The sequence below is a fragment of the Suricata suricatta genome, chromosome 10 (assembly GCF_006229205.1).
Source record: "Suricata suricatta isolate VVHF042 chromosome 10, meerkat_22Aug2017_6uvM2_HiC, whole genome shotgun sequence".
NCBI lineage: Eukaryota > Metazoa > Chordata > Mammalia > Carnivora > Herpestidae > Suricata > Suricata suricatta.
Genome location: NC_043709.1, coordinates 89,921,601 through 89,941,807, shown reverse-complemented (window position 1 = coordinate 89,941,807; position 20,207 = coordinate 89,921,601). Strand labels below are relative to the sequence as shown.

General features: G+C 35.7%; 1 protein-coding gene across 1 annotated transcript in view; it reads right to left on the bottom strand.

The window, feature by feature from the left end:
• Positions 1-20,207, bottom strand: part of SLC15A5 (solute carrier family 15 member 5) — an 82,071-nt gene that overhangs the window by 34,349 nt on the left and 27,515 nt on the right. The window contains exon 6 of the mRNA XM_029954701.1: positions 3,185-3,373. Coding sequence (XP_029810561.1) covers positions 3,185-3,373 — 189 coding nt within the window. The remainder of the gene's footprint in view (positions 1-3,184; positions 3,374-20,207) is intronic.

Here is a 20,207-nt window from a genome sequence, read left to right as displayed (position 1 = left end):
GCAGTTTTATTTACCATTTAAGGAAGTTGTCTCCAAAATCCTACTGTGAAATGGTAGGAGAATGGTAGGACTTCTTTTGGAAAGAGCATGATAGCTGTTTTGAAGAGAATGGACTCATGGGACAGGAGAAGAAGCAGCAAGAAAGGTTAGGAAGCTCAGAAAGAAATGGTGGTAGAGACAATGGTGACAATGTAGACTAAGTGGGTAGCAAAGAATATAATGAGACATGGCTGGATTTAGATTCTATTTCCGAGTAAAGACTAATTCTTGCTGTTGGATTAAAAGTGAGAAGTAAGAGCAAGAAAAGTATTTAAGATGATTCACATGAGAAAGACACAGTTTCACTCACACTACCAAATCCCTTAGTGTTCAAGTTGTGGTAGGTGTGCTAGGAAGAGCTATGAGCAGGATAGCCCTTATTAATTCAGTCTTGCCCTTATTAATTCATGTGAAAGATTAGAATAATAATAGCAGCACGCATTATAGCTGCTAATTTTTGAGTGCTGTCTACATACCAGATACTCTGCTTTTTCCTCTACATAAAATATTTCACTTCGTCCTTATGACAACTTTCTCCTAGTTTATAGATGAGAAAGGTTCAGAAATGCAGAATAATTTAACTAGGGTCACACGTTTAGTCAATGGCAGAACTGGGGTTTAAACAGATTTGTTTGATTTTAAGACCATGGATATTAACCCCTATGCTGTACTGCCTCCCAGAAAAGTAATTTTTTAAGTACTTCTTGAATTTGCAGCTCAAAATACCCTTTCACATGTTGTCATTTAATTCTCAAGGAGTAGTCCCCATTCCTTTTGGTTCCTACACTGATGTGATATAAAGAAGACTTATAATTATTTCCATTTTAAAGATCAGGAAGGTGCTTAGAGGTTACTTGAATTATCAAGGTCACAAACATAAGTGACAAAGCTGGAAATCAAAACAAAATCTTCTGGTCCCTACCTCATGATCTATATAACAGATCAGACCGTTAACTTAGTTAAATGTCAGTTTCCTGATGGATGAGTCAGGGAAGTGTAGACTATATGGTTTATATTGTATGACCCACTTTTTAAATAGTCTGTTGTTTTAAGTACCTTTCTGGCTTTTATATAATGAACCACTATTGTTAATTTCCTGACTGCATTCACTCATCACCCTGGTTTATTACCTTTTTTCACTTCTAACCTACAACATTTTGGCTGCCGCCAATAATTTTCTGCCAACAACATCAGGCAACTCGCAAACATTTGTGTAGTGGCATTTTTTATGTTTGTTTGTGTTTCTTATAGTGTCAAACAGTGATGCCCACATCTTAGACTCTCATAAAATAATTTACTTATATAAAATGTATTGAATGGAATGATTTAAAATTATAAAAATTATAATACACATATATGATTATGAGTCCACAAGTTTTATTTCTTCCTTCCTTCCTTCTTTTCTTTCTCTTTTTCTTTCCTTTCTCTCTTTCTTTCTTTCTCTCTCTCTCTCTCTCTCTCTCTTTCTTTCTTTCTTTCTTTCTTTCTTTCTTTCTTTCTTTCTTTCTTTCTTTCTTTCTTTCCTTCTTTCAGCAGAATGCCACATGCAGTGCCTCATTTGGATGTCTGGGTTCTTGGAAGCTTGACAACCCTACATTCTCCTACAAATGGACCCTGAGACCTTGTTTGGAGGTTCTAGTCGGGAAAGGCAGCCTTTCATATACCCTTGCCAAAGAATGTTCCTCCTTTATGGGGAAAGTCATCTTCTATAACTGAGTGTGCAGCCCTGAGGGGGAAGCACATGCAGTGAGGGAGGAAGGGCACACATGCCTAGCCAACCAGATGAGCTGATCAAACCCTGGCGATCAGTGGGGTGACACGTGACAGCCAGAGCGCTTTCACATCCTACACAGACTTATTAACTGATTTTAGTTTTATGACCCTTTTCAGTGAATTGCTTTGGTATCGTATATGTATGTGTATGTGTGCATACATATGTATATCTTTATTAAATATGTATATTTAAGAAATTTTGAATAACTGAAGATAATAGAATAATTAAAGATTTTAGACAAGTGAAATTATCAGAACTATCACTTAAGGTGATTACTCAAAAGGTCATGTGCTGGTTGATTGAATGGGAGAGATAGTGGAGGTAGGAAGATAGGAAGTTAAAAAATAATCTTTGTAAAGTATAATGGGGATTTGGGTTATAACCATGGCTCCCACTGCAGGGAAATAAAAAGGCAAAAAATAATTGCAATAGATTACACTGATAAACACACACACACACACACACACACACACACACACTGCTGTATTGCAAGAAGTCACGAAAATACCTTGATGAATTTTAAAGTGGCTAGTTTAATTAATATCAGCAATCTAGATAATCCAGAAAACGCTTGATATTTAATAAAGTTACTCTGAACCCATCTTATGAAACACTAGTGATCACACTTAATTTAGTGAAACTTAATTTAAAGACATTGAGTTATCTGGAAAATTGGCTCAAATTTTCATTTCATTTGCATGTTTATACACTCTGAGAGTACATTATAACTGTCACTTTTGGAAGGAGTATATATGTGAGTTTTCTATGAGTGAGAAGGGAGGAGGTGGGAAGAGGAAAGACAGAAGAGGAGAGTTTTCATATAAGTATATTAGACTTCTAGGTTTTGCAGTTTTTTTCTTCATGTTGTATAGCTGACCAAATAGTTACTGCCTTCAACTAAGTTCATAAATCCTTGATTCCATCTACATTAAGGTAGAACTAATACTTGTTCTGTATCTAGCAGAGAAATGAAGTGAAATTAACTATGTTTTTTAAAACATGAGAGTAATAAGGGGTTCATGGTGGCTCAGTCACTTGAGTATAGACTCTTGTTTTCAGCTCAGGTTATGATCTCCCAGATCATGAGTTTGAGACCCTTGTTGGGCTGTGTGCTGACAGCATGGAGCCTGCTTGGGAGTCACTCCTTTTCTCTCTGTCCTTCCCCGACTTGCGTGTTCTCTCTCTCTCCTCAAAATAAATAAATAAACATTAACAAAAGATTTGTTAAAAAAATTAATGTAGTTAATAGACTTGTCCTGAAGCATTATGGGAAATCTCCATGGAGTGAGTAGGTTGCCAACCCCTTGAGGTAATGTGTTCCGTGTAAAGACGCAGGGTATTCTTACATGAGGTGATGCAATCTTTACTCACAGGCTGGGTTGACCAGTGTTTCAGCCACTCCAAGTAAAATGTACTGAAGAACGAGGTGGAAACAGGGCATGGAAGAAACAGTGAGGACTTTGCCTGACAGAGGCTGCTCCACGGGAGGGAAGTGTTTTCTGTGTATTTCAAAGAAGCCAGCTACCATCACAGACAACGCAGCAGAAAGATTTCCAGCGACTGAAGGAAAATCATGCAGGCAAAACAAAACAAAACAACAAAGAAGGAATGAGTCCCACATCGGTGTATAGGCCATAGCATTTCTTACACATTGACACTAGGAGCTCTTTGTTCTACATTGTTTTGCCCTGGGAATATCCAGATGCCTGCTAACTGTGCTGACTATACTGTGACTATCCTCTGGTCTTTCAAAAACAGTGGCTTTGACTCCCTATTTCCCTACTTAATGCTTAGATGACCTCTGCAAAGTTATTTAACCTCATTATCACTTTCCTCAGCTCTAAGATGGGGTTAATGATACTGACTTTGTAAGGCAATGACGAGATTTAACGAAGAGACTGAATTGGTATTATTAAAACAGTTCCTGGTAGCAATATGTAGCAATTATTGAAGAGAAAGCAATAGCTTTGAATTTCTGTCCTTAGATAAGATAGATGGGTTTTGATGACTTTTTAAAGTTTATATGAATCAAAAATAGTTTGGAGAAAATTTAAAATAAAATTATCTCTTCCTAAGGACTGAATCATTTAAAAAATGGTTTTGAAATAATCTATAAGTATCATCAGTCCTCAGTTTTCTGACATTTCTGTAATCCTTGCAGACAAAGTAAAGCATCCATTAGAGAATTAAAGACTAGAAACCTTTGTTTAGAAAAAAAGAGGGTAAAGGTGAATTAGCTAAATAAAGAGTATAAATGGAAGCAATTATTCAAAAAGTAGTCTAGCTCTTCTTTTCCTTTTATTCTTGAGGAATTATCTGTACAGTTTTGGTTGAAAATGGGTAGGGATTCTGTTACAATTTTGTTACAGTTTATATCCACTGCAACCATTCTATTTCTCAATTTATCATTCATATTACTGGACTTAATTCCATTGTTAGAGCAGAGGCAAACTTTAGCTTGATGGAGTTTACTTGAAATTTAGAGACAGTCACATTTTTCTAACTTGCATAAAATTTCAGATAAGGCAAAGCTTTCAATTCCAAAAAATCAATCTAATGTTTAAATAGCTTTGTGTTTGTTTTGGTTGATAGAGAAACTGGTAGGTGAATTTTTTGATTATATCTCAGCATTTAAATTTATCCATAAGGTCTGCTTTTTACTGAGTCCCCAAGAAATAGAAGGTGTAAAAGGGGGGAAATATAAATTACAAAAAATTTGAGGAATTTTTAATTTATTTTTATTTTAAATTAAGTTCCATAAAGGCCCATTCATAGTGAAACAGAGATTTGGTTCTTTAAACAGCTCTTATGAAAAGTTTGAATTTCAGTATTATCTACTTTTCAGATCACATTCACCACATAATTGCATTTATTTAGGTTACTTGGCACATTACAGACTCATCAGAAAAAGAGCTAATATGCCAATTCAATTTAATATTTACTTTCTTCTCGCTATATGCGAGACAGTATATTAGGCACAGTTGAGGGTACAAGATGAGAAAATATCTGTTCTTAGTAATTTTAGACTCATAATTCTATTGGGGAATGTAAGAAGACTCATTTCTAGTTGGGGAAGTGAGAGAAATAATCTTATGCTTTAAAGAAAGAAAAGCATTCATATGAAGAAGTGATGGCAGCATCACTGGCATGAGCAAAAGCAAAGAGTTGTGAAAGGGTCAGATTTTCAGAATCATGAGAAACAAGTTATTTGGGAATCATGGGACATGATAGATTGGGGTAAGATCATTAAAGGCATTAAATATATTTAAAAGGGATTTGTAAATTACTCTGAAAATAATGGAATCATTGAAGATATGAGACACAAGTGAAATGATTAGAATTGTCATTTGGAATGATTACCCTAAAGGCTACGTGCTATTCATAGAATGAGAGAGATAGTGGAGGCATACGATAGTTAGGAAGTTTAAAAAATTATCTTGATAAAGCATAGTAGGGGCTTGAGTTACAATTAGGGATCCCACTTCAAGGAAACATTGAGAAACACTGAGAATAGAAACAAAAGATGCAGTAGATTCCACTGATAAAACCATAACAAAAGCAAGGAAGAAGCAAATGTCAATGTTAAATATGAGTCCAGGTGATTGGAAAGATGGTAGCACCAATAATATAAATAAGATCCATGATAGATAGGCATAAAATGTATTTGATTTTGAGTTCAGTTAGAGGTACAAAGAAATAATCTAAATACGAGTGCTCAGAAAACAATTGAAAATGTGAATCACAGGTAAGAAGACTGGTTGAGTCAAAAGCTAAAGATTAATGAATCATCTACATGGAACTGAAATTTAAGGTCAGGCGAAATTTAAAAAATGGAGAGAGAAGAGAGCATCTAAGCAACGCCATTAAATATATTTGCATTTGGGGGGCAAGAAAAAGAGCTGAAACCACTGAAAGAAAGGTCTGAAAAATGGGTAATCTTCAAGCGAAGGTTCCAAAGAGGAGGTTACATAAAACAGAACTTTTGATCTTTCCCGTACTCCTTCATTCTTCCTTATCTCCTCTAGTTCTGCATTCAAGGCAGAAATCTGGGACTCTCTGTCTTTCCCCCTGTTTCCAAATATATTAGTAAGTTATCCAGATTCTATTAGAAAATGTATTGTGAATGAACCTGCTTGTCTTCCTAGCCACTTTCATCATTGTAGTCCAAGTCATTATTATTTTTAAACCAGACTATGTGCAATAGCATGTTTAATGGTCTTCCTGTTTTCACTCTTGTCCACCTGTAATCTATTAAGCATGGATGATCTTATATAAACGAAAATTTAATGTTACTCTTCTGCTTCAATTCCTTCTATAGATTTCCATATAGTTAAGATCAAATCCCAAACCTTTAACATAGCCTTTATGATCTTTCCTGTCCTTATCACTTCACTCTAATTGCTTGCTACTTTCTCCTCTCCGACCATTTTCAAGCCACATTTTTTTTGTTCTTGACTATCTTAAACTGTTTCCCACCTTAGAGCTTTTGCTTTGCTCTTCACTCAATCTGAAACATTTTTTCCTACTGCTTACCTGCCCACTCTCACCATTAATATTCAATATATTACTGAAAATCCTAGCCAGATCAATTAGGTGAAAAGAAGAAATAAAAGGCATCCAAAGCAGTAAAAAAAGTAAATAATTTTTTTGATCTCACATATAAATTAATAAAGAACACACACACAAAGATATTGTTAGAATTAATCAACAAGTTCAGTAAAGTTTCAGGATATAAAATCAACATAAAAATCACTTGTGTTTCTATACACTAACAGTGAACTATTTGAAAAATAAATTCGGTGGGGTGCTTGGGTGGCTCAGTAGGTTGAGCATCTGACTCTTGATTTTGGCTCAGGTCATGAACCCAGGGTTGTGGAATCGAGTCCCATGTTGGGCTCTGCACTGAACATAGAAACTGCTTGGGATTCTCTTTCTCTCTCTGTCTGTCTGTCATTCTTTATCTCTGTCTCTCTCCCTTTCTGTTTTCCTCTCCCTCTGCTCCTCTCCTCCACTCACACATTGTCTGTCTCTAAAATAAAAAAAATTAAGGAAAGAAATTAAGGAAATGATCCCATTTACAATAATAACAAAAAGAATAAAATACTTTGGAATACATTTAACCAAAGTGACAAAAGACTTATACACTGAAAGCTCTAAAATATGGATCAAAAAGTTGGAGTAGGTATAAATAAATAAAAAACATAATATGTTCATGGATTGGAAGAATCAATACTGTTAAAATATCCATATTACCTAAAGGGCTCTACAGATTTAATTCAATCTCCATTAAAATCTCAATGATATTTTTTTTATAGATACAAAGTCAACAATTCTAAAATTCACTTAGAACCACAAAAGAGTCCAAATAGTCAAAGCAATTTTAAGCAAAAACTACCCTGGGGGCCTCATACTTCTTGATTTTTGTAATAAATTACAAATGTACAATAACAAACGCAATATGGTAAAGGTATAAAAACAGACTTAGAGACCAAAAGAACAGAATAGAGAGCCCAGAAATAACCCATGCGTATATGATTATCTGATCTTTGACAAAGGTGCCAGAAATACACAATGGGGGTAAGATAGTTTTATGTGATATTGAGAAAACAGAATATCCACATGCAAGAAAAAGTGAAATTGGACCTTTATTTTATACCATACAAAAAATTAACTGAAAATGGATTAGACTTAAACATGAGACCTGCAACTATAAAATTCCTACAAGAAGTCTAGGTGGTTTTGGTGGTCTTGGTGATTTTTTTGACATGATACCAAAATCACAAGACCAAAAAAAAAAAAAGAAAGAAAGAAAAAGCAAAAGCAAAAATTGACAAATGAGACTATATCAAAATAAAAAGCTTTTGCATAATAAAGGAAACAAAGGGAAAAGGAAATCTATGAAAAGGGTGAAAGTGTTTGCAAGCCGTATATCTGATAAGAGTTAATACCCAAAATATATAGAGAACTTCTATAACTCAATGTCAAAAAATTCAAGTAGTCAGATTAAAAAATGGGCAAAGGAACTGATTAGATACTTCTCCAAAGAAAACAGAAAAAGTCAACAGGTATATGAAAACGTATTCAACATCACTAATCATCAGACAAACACAAATCAAAACCACAATGAGATATCACCTTACACAAGTCAAGACAGCTATTACCAAAACCAGAAGATAACAAGTGTTGGTGAGGGTGTGGAGAAAATGGAACTCTTACACACTGTTGTTGGGATTGTAATTTGGTGTAGCCAGTATGGAAAACAGTATGGAGATTCTAATGAATTAAAAAAGGAACGAGCTTCAGGGCAAGATGGCAGAGAAATAGGGAGTTCCATCTTCCTATCTTCATCTCTTGAAGAAAGAAGGGTTAAGCCAAAGGACTCTGAACTGCAAACGTCTGTGAGGAAGAGACAGAGTCCACTAGGAAGACAGGCTCATAGTACTACCTCAAGAAATAAGCCAAAGTACACACGGTGGAGAGTCTTAAATATCACTACAAGTAGGAAAATAAAATAACAAAAGTCTCAACAAGAGAGACCAAGGGACACCATTAAAAGAACACTTCCTGAATGGATAGGTCCTGGACAGTCTATAAGCTTCTTTAATATAGCAGTATTCATGGGTGCAGAGTGCATAACAAGCTTTTAAAACTTACAAGAGACAGAAAGCTAGCCAAAATGACAAAACAGAAGAACTCTCCTCTAAAGAAATTCCAGGAAGAAGTGATAGCTACAGAATTGGTCAAAACAGATATAAGCAACATAACAGACCAAGAATTTAGAACAATAGTCATAAAATTTATCACTGGGCTTGGAAAAGGCATGGAAGATACCAGACATGCTATTGCTACAAAGATTATGGACCTTAAAAATAGTTGTGATGAATTAAAAATGTTATAAATGGGGTGCATTATAAAATGGAGGCAGTGACTTCATGGATTGAAGAGGCAGAGAGGAGAATAGGTGAATTAGAAGACACAATTATCAAAAAAGAGGAAGAGGAGAAAAAGAGAGAGAAATTGATCCAGGAACATGAATGGAGAATTTGAGAAATGAGTGATGCAATCAAATGGAACAATATCCGTATTATAGGAATTCCAGAGGAAGAAGAGAGAGCGAAAGAGTATGAAGGGGTACTGGAACAAATTATAGCTGAGAACAAACAGACATTGAAATCCAAGAGGCACAGAGAACTCCTCTCAGACGTAACTTGAATTGATCATCCACATGGCATATGATAGTGAAACTGGCAAAGTATAAGGATAAAGAGAGAATTCTGAAAGCAGCTAGGGATAAAATGCCCTAACATACAAAGGGAGACATATCAGAGTAGTTGCAGACCTATATACTGAAACTTGGCAGGCCAGAAAGAAATGGCAGAAAGTCTTCAATGTGATGAACAGAAAAAATATGCAGCCAAGAATCCTTTATCTAGCAAGTCTGTCATTCAGAATAGAAGGAGAGATAAAGGTGTTTCCAAACAAATAAAAATTGAAGGAATTCATCACCACTAAACCAGCCCTACAAGAAATATTAAGGGGTACTCTATGAGGGAAATGTTGCAAGGAACACAAGGTACCAGAGACATCAGTACAAGCATGAATCCTACAGAAAACACAATAAACCCTAAACCCATATTTTTCAATAATACTGAATGTAAATGGACTAAATGCTCCAATCAAAAGACATAGGGTATCAGAATGGATTAAAAAACAAGATCTATTTGCTGTCTACAAGAGACTCATTTTATTTTATTTTATTTATTTGTTTTTAAAATAGTTTATTGTCAAATTGGTTTTCATACAACACCCAGTGCTCTTCCCCATAAGTGCCCTCCTCCATCACCACCACCTCTTTCCTCCTCTCCCCGCTCCCCTTCAACCCTCAGTTCATTTTCAGCATTCAATAGTAAGAGACTCATTTTAGACCTGAGGTACCTTCAGATTGAAAGCAAGGGGATGGAGAAATATCTATTATTCTACTAGAAGTCAAAAGAAAGCCAGAGTAGCCATACTTAGTATCGGACAATCTGGACTTTAAAGTTAAGGCAGTAACAAGAGATGAAGAAAGGCATTATATAATAATTATAGAGTCTTTCCATCAGGAAGAGCTAACAATTATAAACATCTACACACTGAATTCGGGAGCACCAAGATACATAAAACAATCACAAACAAAACAATCTTGTTGATAAGAATGTGCTAATTGCAGGGGGCTTTAATACTCCACTTACAGCAATGGATAGATCAACTAGACAGAAAATCACTAAAGAAACAATGGAGCTGAATGACACATTGGAACAAAGGATTTGACAGATATATTTAGAACTCTACATCCTGAGGCTATGGGATTCACTTTCTTCTTGTGTGCATTCTCCAAGATAGATCACATACTGAATCATAAAACAGCCCTTAATAACTATAAAAGAATTGAGATCATACCATGCACACTTTCATATCACAATGCTATGAAACTTGAAATTAATCACAGGAAAAAGTCTGGAAAACCTCCAAAAACATGGAGGTTAAAGAACACCCACAAAAAACGAATGGGCTAGTCAGGCAATTAGAGAAGAAATTTAAAAATATATGGAAAAAAATGAAAATGAAAATACAAAAGTCTAAACTCTTTGGGATGCAGCAAAGGCAGTTCAAAGAGAAAAGTATATTGCAATCCATGCATATTTCAAGAAACTAGAAGAAGCGCAAATACAAAATCTAACAGCGGACCTAAAGGAACTAGAAAACAGAGCAGCAAGAACACCCCATGCCCAGTAGAAAAGAGAAATAATAAAGATAAGGGCAGAAATAAACAATATAGAATCGCTCCCCCCCAAATAAAGCAGTTGAACAGATCAATGAAACCAAGAGTTGCTTTTTTGAAAAAATAAACAAAATGGATAACCCTCTAGCCAGGTTTCTAAAAAAGAAAAGAGCACCCAAATAAACAAAATCACGAATAAAAATGGATTTATTACAATCTCTCAGAAATGCAAGCAGTTATCAGTGAATACTATGAAAAATTATATGCCAACAAACTGGATAACCTAGAAGAAATGGACAAATTCCTAAACATACATGCACTACCAAAATTCAAATGGGAAGGGATAGAAAATCTGAACAGACTCATAACTAGTGAAGAAATTGAATCAGTTATCAAAATTCTCCCAACAAGCCCTGAGCTAAATGGCTTTCCTGGGGAATTCTACCAGACATTTAAAGCAGAGTTAATACCCATTCTTCTCAAACTATTCCAAAAAAATACAAATGGAAGGAAAACTTCTGGACTCATTCTATGGAGCCAACATCACTTTGATTCCCAAACTGGACAGAGACCCAGCAAAAAAAGAGAAGTACAGGCCAATATCCTTGATGAATATGGATGCAAAATTCCTCAACAAGATACTAGCAAATTGAATTCAACAGCATATAAAAAGAATTATCCACCATGATCAAGTGGGATTCATTCCTGTGTTACAAGGCTGGTTCAATATTCATGAACAATCAATGTGATAATCACGTTAACAAAAGAAAAGATAAAAAACATACGATCTTGTCAATAGATGCAGAAAAAGCATTTGACAAAATACAACATCCCTTCTCAACAAAGACCCTCAAGGAAGTTGGGATAGAAGGAACTTACTTAAACATCATAAAAGCCATTGATGAAAAGCCCACCACTCATATCATCCTCAATGGGGAAAAACAGAACTTTCACCCTGAGATCTGGAACACGACAGGGGTGTCCACTCTCACCACTGTTGTTTCACATAGTGCTGCAAGTCCTAGCATCAGCAATCAGACAACAAAAGGAAATAAAAAACATCTGAATCAGCAAAGAAGAAGTCCAACGTTCACTTTTCCCAGATGACATGATACTCTACATGGAAAACCCGACTGACTCCACCAGAAGCCTACTAGAACTGATCCATGAATTCAGCTAAGTCGCAGGGTACAAAATCAATGTACAGAAATCGGTTGCATTTTTATACACTGATAATGAAGCAACAGAAAGAGAAATCAAGAAAATGATCCCATTCACGATTGCACAAAAACCCATAAAATACATAGGAATAAACCTAACCAAAGATGTAAAAGATCTGTATGATGAAAACTAAAAAACTTATGAAAAAAATTGAAGAAGACACAAAGAAATGGAAAAACATTTTATGCTCATGGATCAGAAGATAAACATTGTTACAATGTCATTATTACTCAAAGCAATATACACATTCAATGCAATCCCAATCAAAATTGCACCAGCATTCTTCTCAAAGCTAGAACAAACTATCCTAAAATTCGTATGGAGCTACAAAAACTCCTGAATAGCCAAAGTAATATTGAAGAAGAAAACCAAAATGGGAGGCATCACAATCTCAGACTTTAGCCTCTACTACAAACCTGTCATCATCAAGACAGTATGGTATTGGCACAAAAACAGACACATAGACCAATAGAATAGAATTGGACCCACAAATGTATGGCCAATTAATTTTTGACAAAGCAGGAAGGAGTATCCAATGGAGAAAAGACAGCCTCTTTAGCAGGTGGTGCTGGGAGAACTGGACAGCAACATGCAGAAGAGTGAAACTAGACCACTTCTTACACCATGCACAAAACAAACTCAAAATGGATGAAAGACCTGAATGTGAGACAGGAAACCAACAAAACCCTAGAGGAGAAAGCAGGAAACAACCTCCTCGACTACAACCGCAGCAATTCTTACTCAACACATCCCAAAAGGCAAGGGAATCAAGAGCAAAAATGAACTATTGGAACCTCATCAAAATAAAAAGCTTCTGCATGGCAAAGGAACAATCAACAAATCTAATGGGCAACTGACAGAATGGGAAAAGATAGTTGCAAATGACATATTGGATATAGGGCTAGTATCCAAAATCTATAAGGAACTCACCAAACTTCACACCTGAAAAACAAATAATCCAGTGAGGAAATGGGCAGAAGACATGAATAAACACTTCTCCAAAGAGGACATCCAGATGGCCAACAGATACATGAAATGATGCTCAGTGTCGCTCGTCATCAGAGAAATACAAATCAAAACCATACTGAGATACCGCCTCATGTCAGTCAGGGTGGCTAAAATAAACAAATCAAGAGACTATAGATGCTGGCAAAGATGTAGAGAAACGGGCACCCTCCTACACTGTTGGTAGGAATGTAAACTGGTGCAGCCGCTCTGGAAAACAGTGTGGAGGTTCCTCAAAAAACTACTAATAAAACTCCCCTATGACCCAGCAATAGCATTGCTGGGAATTTACCCAAGGGACACAGGAGTGCTGACACATAGGGGTACATGTACCCCAATGTTCATTGCAGCATTTTCAACAATAGCCAAATCATGGGAAGAGCCTAATGGTCCATCAACTGATGAATGGGTCAAGAAGATGTGGTTTATATATACAATGGAATACTACGTGGCAATGAGAAAGAATGAAATCTGGTCATTTGTAGCAACATGGATGGGACTTGAGGGTGTTATGCTAAGTGAAATAAGTCCGGCAGAGAAGGACAGATACCATATGTTTTCACTCATATGTGGAACAGAAGAAACTTAATAGAGGACTATGGGGGAGGGGAAGGGAAAAATAGTTAAGGAGAGGGAGGGAGGCAAAACGTAAGAGACTCTTAAATACTGATAACAAAGTGAGAGTTGATGGGGGTAGGGAGAGGGGAAAAAGGGTGATGGGCATGGAGGAGGGCACTTGCTGGGAAGAGCACTGGGTATTATATGGAAACCAACTTGACAATAAACTATAAAAGAAAAAAAATATAATGTTTTTACCATCACCCCCCCCCAAAAAGAAAGAAAGAAAGCCTCATTAATAGTTAAAATAAGAATGACACCATGTGTCCTCACTTGGTACAGATATAGGTCACATAGCATGTGTGGACTGTGAATCTTCCTGAAAGAAAGCTTAGGTCAACAGTGCTAAGGCTGTGACAAGTGCTATATCAGTCCAGGTAGGATGGGCTGCAGTAATAAATGGACCAAGCATGAAATAACAATTAAAAAGAAACTATCATATGATCTAGAATCCCAACTCTAGGTATATATCCAATGGAATTGAAATCAGAATCTTGAGATATCTGCATTTCCATATTCAACACAGCATTATTCACAATAGTGAATGCAATGGATGCAAACTAAATGTCCATGGATGGGCAAATGGATGAAAATGTGGTATAGACATGCAACAGGATATTATTCAGTATTAAAAAAAGAGAGAAATCCTACAATTTGTGTAATGGGAATGAACCTGGAGATGATTATACTAAGTGAAATAAGCCAGACACATAATTATAAATACTACATAATATATTATATATATTTATAAAAAATATATAACAAACATATATAAATATACATAAAGGTGTAACTAATATATATTAAAATGTATATGTAATATATATATGTTTTATATATGGAATATAAAATAATCAAGCTATGAGCTTGAAGAAGCAGAGAGTAGAATGAAGTCACCATGGTCTGGGATGTGGAAGATATGGGCAGGTATTAGTAAATGGGTACAAAGTTTCAGCTATACTAGGTGAGTAAGTCCTGGAGATCTATCATACAGTACAGTGCTTATAGTTTATAATACCCTATTGCATACTTAAAATTTACTAAGAGGACAGAGCTTGTATTGTGTTCTTATCACACACAAATTTATAATTATTATCATAAATATAATTGTACTGATAATCTATAATAAATATTACATGTAATAAGTAATATATTTTAGATGTATAATATGTACTTTATATTATTATTACAAATTAACAAATAAAGAAGGCAGAAGGAATGTTTTAGAGATGATCTACATGTGTATGGCATAGATTTTGTGATGGATTCATAGACGTATACTTATTTCCAAACTCATCAAGTTGTATACATTATATATGTACAGCGTTTGTGGGTCAATTATACCTAAATAAAGTTTTGTTTTGTTTAAAGAGACTTATTGGATTACTTTAGGAGGATCCAACCCCTATTGTAATCAATAGGAGTTGAAAAAAAAATACAGGGAAAATGAAGGAGAGGAAATTCTATCTTAAAAATAGAAGAAACCTTCTCTGATTGAGAGAACAATGAGAACACCTGGCGAACAGTGCAGTGGTTGAAAGGACCTTGACCAGGGCACAGTAACAGGGCATCTTAGAATATCACTGATGGAACACTCCACTTAGGAAAAGAGGTCATAAACACAGGTCGCTTAACTGCCTGAGCCACCCAGGTGACCCTCACATATTTTTTAAGTACAGAAAATAAATGTTTATATGAGACAATTTAATTCTTTGAATTTGCCATGAGGTAGGTGTGAGTGTGTGTGTGTGTGTGTGTGTGTGTGTGTGTGTGTGTAAAACTGATTGCTGATTTAAATAAAAATACTTCTATAGTTATTATATTATTTAGCAATTATATTATTTAGCAATATTAACTTAGAACAACAACTCCTAAAGATCTGAAAATGATTTGCCTCTGGGAACCCTGACTGAATGGTGGAGGAAGCCAGAGCTTGAGACTGGTACTTACTATTATAAAAGGCTCTCAGCATTATTTGTTTACTAACCTACATGTTTCCCTGAATCAAAGATGAACTCATGGAAAGAGCCTAAATGCCCATCACCTGATGAGTGGATCAAGAAGATGTGGTGTATATACACAATGGAGTACTACATGGCAATGAGAGGGAATGACATATGGCCATTTGTAGGAAAGTGGATGGACCTTGAGGGTGTCATGCTAAGCAAAATAAGTCAGGCAGAGAAGGACAGATAACATATATTTGCGCTCATAGATCTAACAGGAGAGACCTGGCAGGGGACCATGGGGAGAGGAAGGGGGAAAGAGAGTGAGGGACACAGATCAAGGGAGACTACTGAATACTGAAAACGAACCATGGACTGAAGGGGGAGGCGGAGGGAGGGAGGGGCTGATGGTCATGGAGGGGGGCGCTTGTGGGGAGAGGCGCTGGGTGTTATATGGAAACCAATTTGACAATAAACTATTAAAAAAGATGAATTCAACTATAAGAAGAAACACTTTTTTGTGCATTACTGAGACAGGAAAAAAAAATACTGCCAACCCATTATAAAATGTGCCTCAATTTCAGGGATGAATTCATACATATATATGGTGTTGCCATGTACTGAATTATGTTCCTTCAAAATTCATTTATTGAACTCCTAACCTCCCATGTGACTAGTTGAGGACAAGGTTTTGGAGAGGCAGTTAGGGTTAAAAGAAGTCATAAGGGTGGGGCCCGAATCCAATAGGACTAGTGTCCTTAGAGGAAGAGGAAAAGACAGGATGTCTGTGTGTGTGTAGAGGACAGGCCATAGAAGACATATTGAGCACCTGGCCATCTGCAAGCCAAGAAGAGAGGCCTCAGGAAAGACCAAATCTTCCTACACCTTGATCTTGGACTTTTGCCATCCAGAACTGTGAGGAAAAAAATTCCTGTTATTTAAGCCACTTAGTCTGTGGTATTTGTTACAGCAGCTATAGCAAACTAATGCATGTATGTTCAGGCAGTACATAAAAATTAAGCTGTTCAAATTGCACAAATTATTGTCCATGAAAATCATATGAACTGTAAAGAACATGTTGAGGTAGGTAACCATAAGTTTTCAGATTTTCTCATTTTAGAATTTGAATTCTATGAGAATCTTCTGTGATACCCTTCATCCTGACGAATTTAGGATGATCTAGATAAAAAACATCATGTCTGCCCTCTAACTACCTCTGTTTTTGGTTATCTCCTTGTACTATGTAAAAAAAGTTATATTTTATTCAGAAAAGTTTATAGCATTAGAGGCAATAGGTTAGACAAGATATCAGCAATTTTTTTCTGTAAAGGCCCAATAATAAACATTTTAGATTTTGTGAGACAAAGGGCAAAAACTTGAAGATACATAGGTAATTATGCCATAAGATAAAATATGTTTCTACAAGTTTTCTATTGATAAAATTCAAAATAATAACTCTTTTGGGGAAGTGCTGGAATTTCACTTAATTGGTGTTTAGTTATTGTGTCTTGGGACACCTGGTGGCTTGCTTAGTCGGATAAGCGTCTGACTCTTAATTACAGCTTGGGTCATGATTTCATGGTTTGTGAGTTTGAGCCCAGCATCAGGCTCTGTGCTGACAGAGTGAAACCTGCTTAGGATTCTCTCCCCCTCTCTCTCTGATCCTTCCCTGCTCTCTCTCTCTCTCTCTCAAAATAAAGAATAAACATTTAAAAAAATTTTAATGTTATTGTTTCTTATTAACATATCAATAGCAAATGTTCATCTGTGAAAATAATTCTTAGTTTGCGGGCAATGTTCAAACAAATGGTGTGCTAGATTTGGTCCTGGATTAGTCTTCAGCTTGTATTGCCTCCTCGGACCTGATGAGAAATTGGTGCCATTTTTCCTGGGCTCCTGCTGCCTGTACACAGGTGTGAAGCATGACAGAGCAGTCTTTTGGTCTTTCTCTGTCTTTGATACTCGAAGAGAGTAGTCTCTGACCAGCAACACAGGTATCACTTGGGAACCTGCTAGACACGCAGAATCTCAAGCTCTACCCTAGAAGGACTGAATCAGATCTGTGTTTAAATAAGAACCCTCAGAGATGCCAGTACACATTAAATTTTGAGAAGTCCTACTCTAGCATAAAGCACTATGAGACGTAATGTAACAAAATCCAATGAAAGACGATTCTCCAGACAATTGTGAGCAAAACACAAATATTTAACTCATTTACCCAGATATTTTAGGGCAAAGCATATTTTTACCTGAAGGATCTAGATAACTACATTTGCTTTTTATTTGCCACTGCTCTCTGATGCTAGTGAAAAATGACTTTCTTAAAATTCAAAACTAAGTTTGATTCCAACCTAAATTTAATCCATTCCATTTTTATTCTTAACTTCTATGAGATCATAACTCGTCTGAAGTGGAGTGCAGTTTATCAGAATGTACACATTTTAAACTCCTAGCAGATCTGTATTTATAAGATAAAGCACATGGATCCAAAGGAGATATTATATTCAGATAAATAATGTAGGTTTTAACATTGGCTGTGTGGTTGCAGACAAGTTCATAAGAGACTTGAAGCTCTTATAGCTTATTCTATTATCCTGCCATGTAATAATTTTCCAAATGAGACAACAATGAAATAAAGGAACGTCAGAATTTATTCAAACATTGCCATTTCACATTGAAGGAAAATCTAATACTAAAAAATAGATATGTTAAGTTTCTTCTGTTATTGGTTAAATTTTCTGACTGAGAAAACTATGGGTGTTTTTCCTATGGGTAGTCTGATGTATGAGTCTCTGATATGTACCACAACTGTGAGTATGAAATTCTATTGAGCTATGATCCATGATTTTGGCAAATTCCCAGAATAGGAAATTCGCTCATGTGAGGACATACTGATGTCCATAAGCCACTCTCTCAGAGACAACTGTAATTTTATTGTCACATGTACCTGCTGCCTTTGCAGAAGATATTGCTTACGCACTCTAAGAATGGCATGGGCACGGGCTGTGACTCTTTTTTGAAAAAAAATGCATCAGTTCTATAACTATAACGACAAAAAAATGGTTTTGCTAAAACAAGCCTACTTTCAATGACGGTGATTTGACCTCTGACTCAAGTTTTAATTTATCCAGCACTTTGGCCTCAATCAGAGAAGGAGTCTTTTATCACTGCCAATTATTAGAACAAAGAGAGTCATTGGTTATATAAAATTTGACCAAAACCTTGGCTGCCCCTATATTATCAAGGACTTGAAGTTAAAATCTGAATTTTCAAGTTTTTACTTTAAGGAGGAAGGTGTGGGAGATATTTGAATATACTTCATCCACATTTCAAATTAAATGTTATTTAAAAGCCAAGATAATTGCTACCTACTGTGTTGCACACTTCTGCTTTATGTAAGACTTAATAACAATCTTAATTAGGCTAATTTTAGTCAGATTAATACTTGTGTATGTCAGCACTAACTACTAAATGCCACATACTGCAGGATTTTAATTAATGCTAAGGGAAGGAAATACTCATAGTGTAAACATTTCGAACTGAAAAAGGCTAAAATGAAGTATGTCCAATTATGGCGAAGGATAAATCACAATATCCCTGATTTCAGATTTTAGGTAAATTAAGTTTGACTTTTAAACAGATAAATCTGATTACATGTTGTGTTCGGAAAATACAATCTTGATAAAACTCAGAGCATGTCAAGCCTTTGCCTTTCACAGTTCGGGAAGGGTTGGAGATTTTTTTACAGTTAGTACTATGATATACTTTTTGATTTCTTTAGGTGATAAACTCAAGACTGTCATGTCCTGAATCAGAAATCATTCTACATTGCATTGCTTATGAGCTAGATTGAGAAAGTAAGTTTATTTTTTTCCTTTATTAAATTTCTATTTTGACCAACTGAGATTTCTCCATACCTCACCCTTGTCTGGGGCTGTGATGATCCATGTCAAACATGAGGATCTGCACTGTCTGCACCATCTGCCCCTTTAAGTATGACAGTCCCCGCAAGGGGTGACCAGATGTGGAAGAGAGTGGGGGGTCTAAGCAGTATAGCTGCCTGTTGTAGTGACGAAAGGATTTTTTTCATTCATATCATAGCCTTAGTTAGAGATAGCAGTAAGGATTCCAAATTAACAACGAGAGTGTAACTGCTATAATCTAGCAGGTATTTATAGCTTGTAAGCAGAATCATAATAATAATAATATTGCAATGGCCTTAGAATTAGAAGATCTGAATTCAAATGGCAGTTACTTTCCTTGAGACCCTTGATTTATTAAATGACAGTTTATTATGAGGCTAAATGGGATATGTATAGGAAGTGCCTAGGTGCAAATTAGGAGCTCAGAAATATTTGTTCACAATGGGTGTATTTATATACTCACATTTTCGAGAAACTTGGGTTCAAAGTGAAAGGAAATTTTAATATTAGACTAACTCAGTTATGTACATTACTGTGAAAAATGTACCCTAGGTTGTGCTTGTATGTCCTGATAAAACTTGTTAATCTTCCATAATCATAAGCAGAAATACGGAGAACTTCAGCAAACATCTAGTTTTAAAAAATGCATATCATCACACTTTTTTTATACTCCCATAGCAAAATATTATGCAAATAAATGAACAAGTATGTAAATGAACAAATGAATGAAGCCTGGCTTAGAAACACTGAATTCAGTATTCAGTACTCAAAGGAACATGTCTCAGTTTTTTTTTAATGAGTCTAGTTTTTCCTTTTTCCCCATCCAACAAGTCTGTTACCAATCTTGAAGGGGAATATTTAGTTCATAGATGCGAGATATGTTAGATAATGCTGCCTAACTTTCCTCCATCCATAAAAAA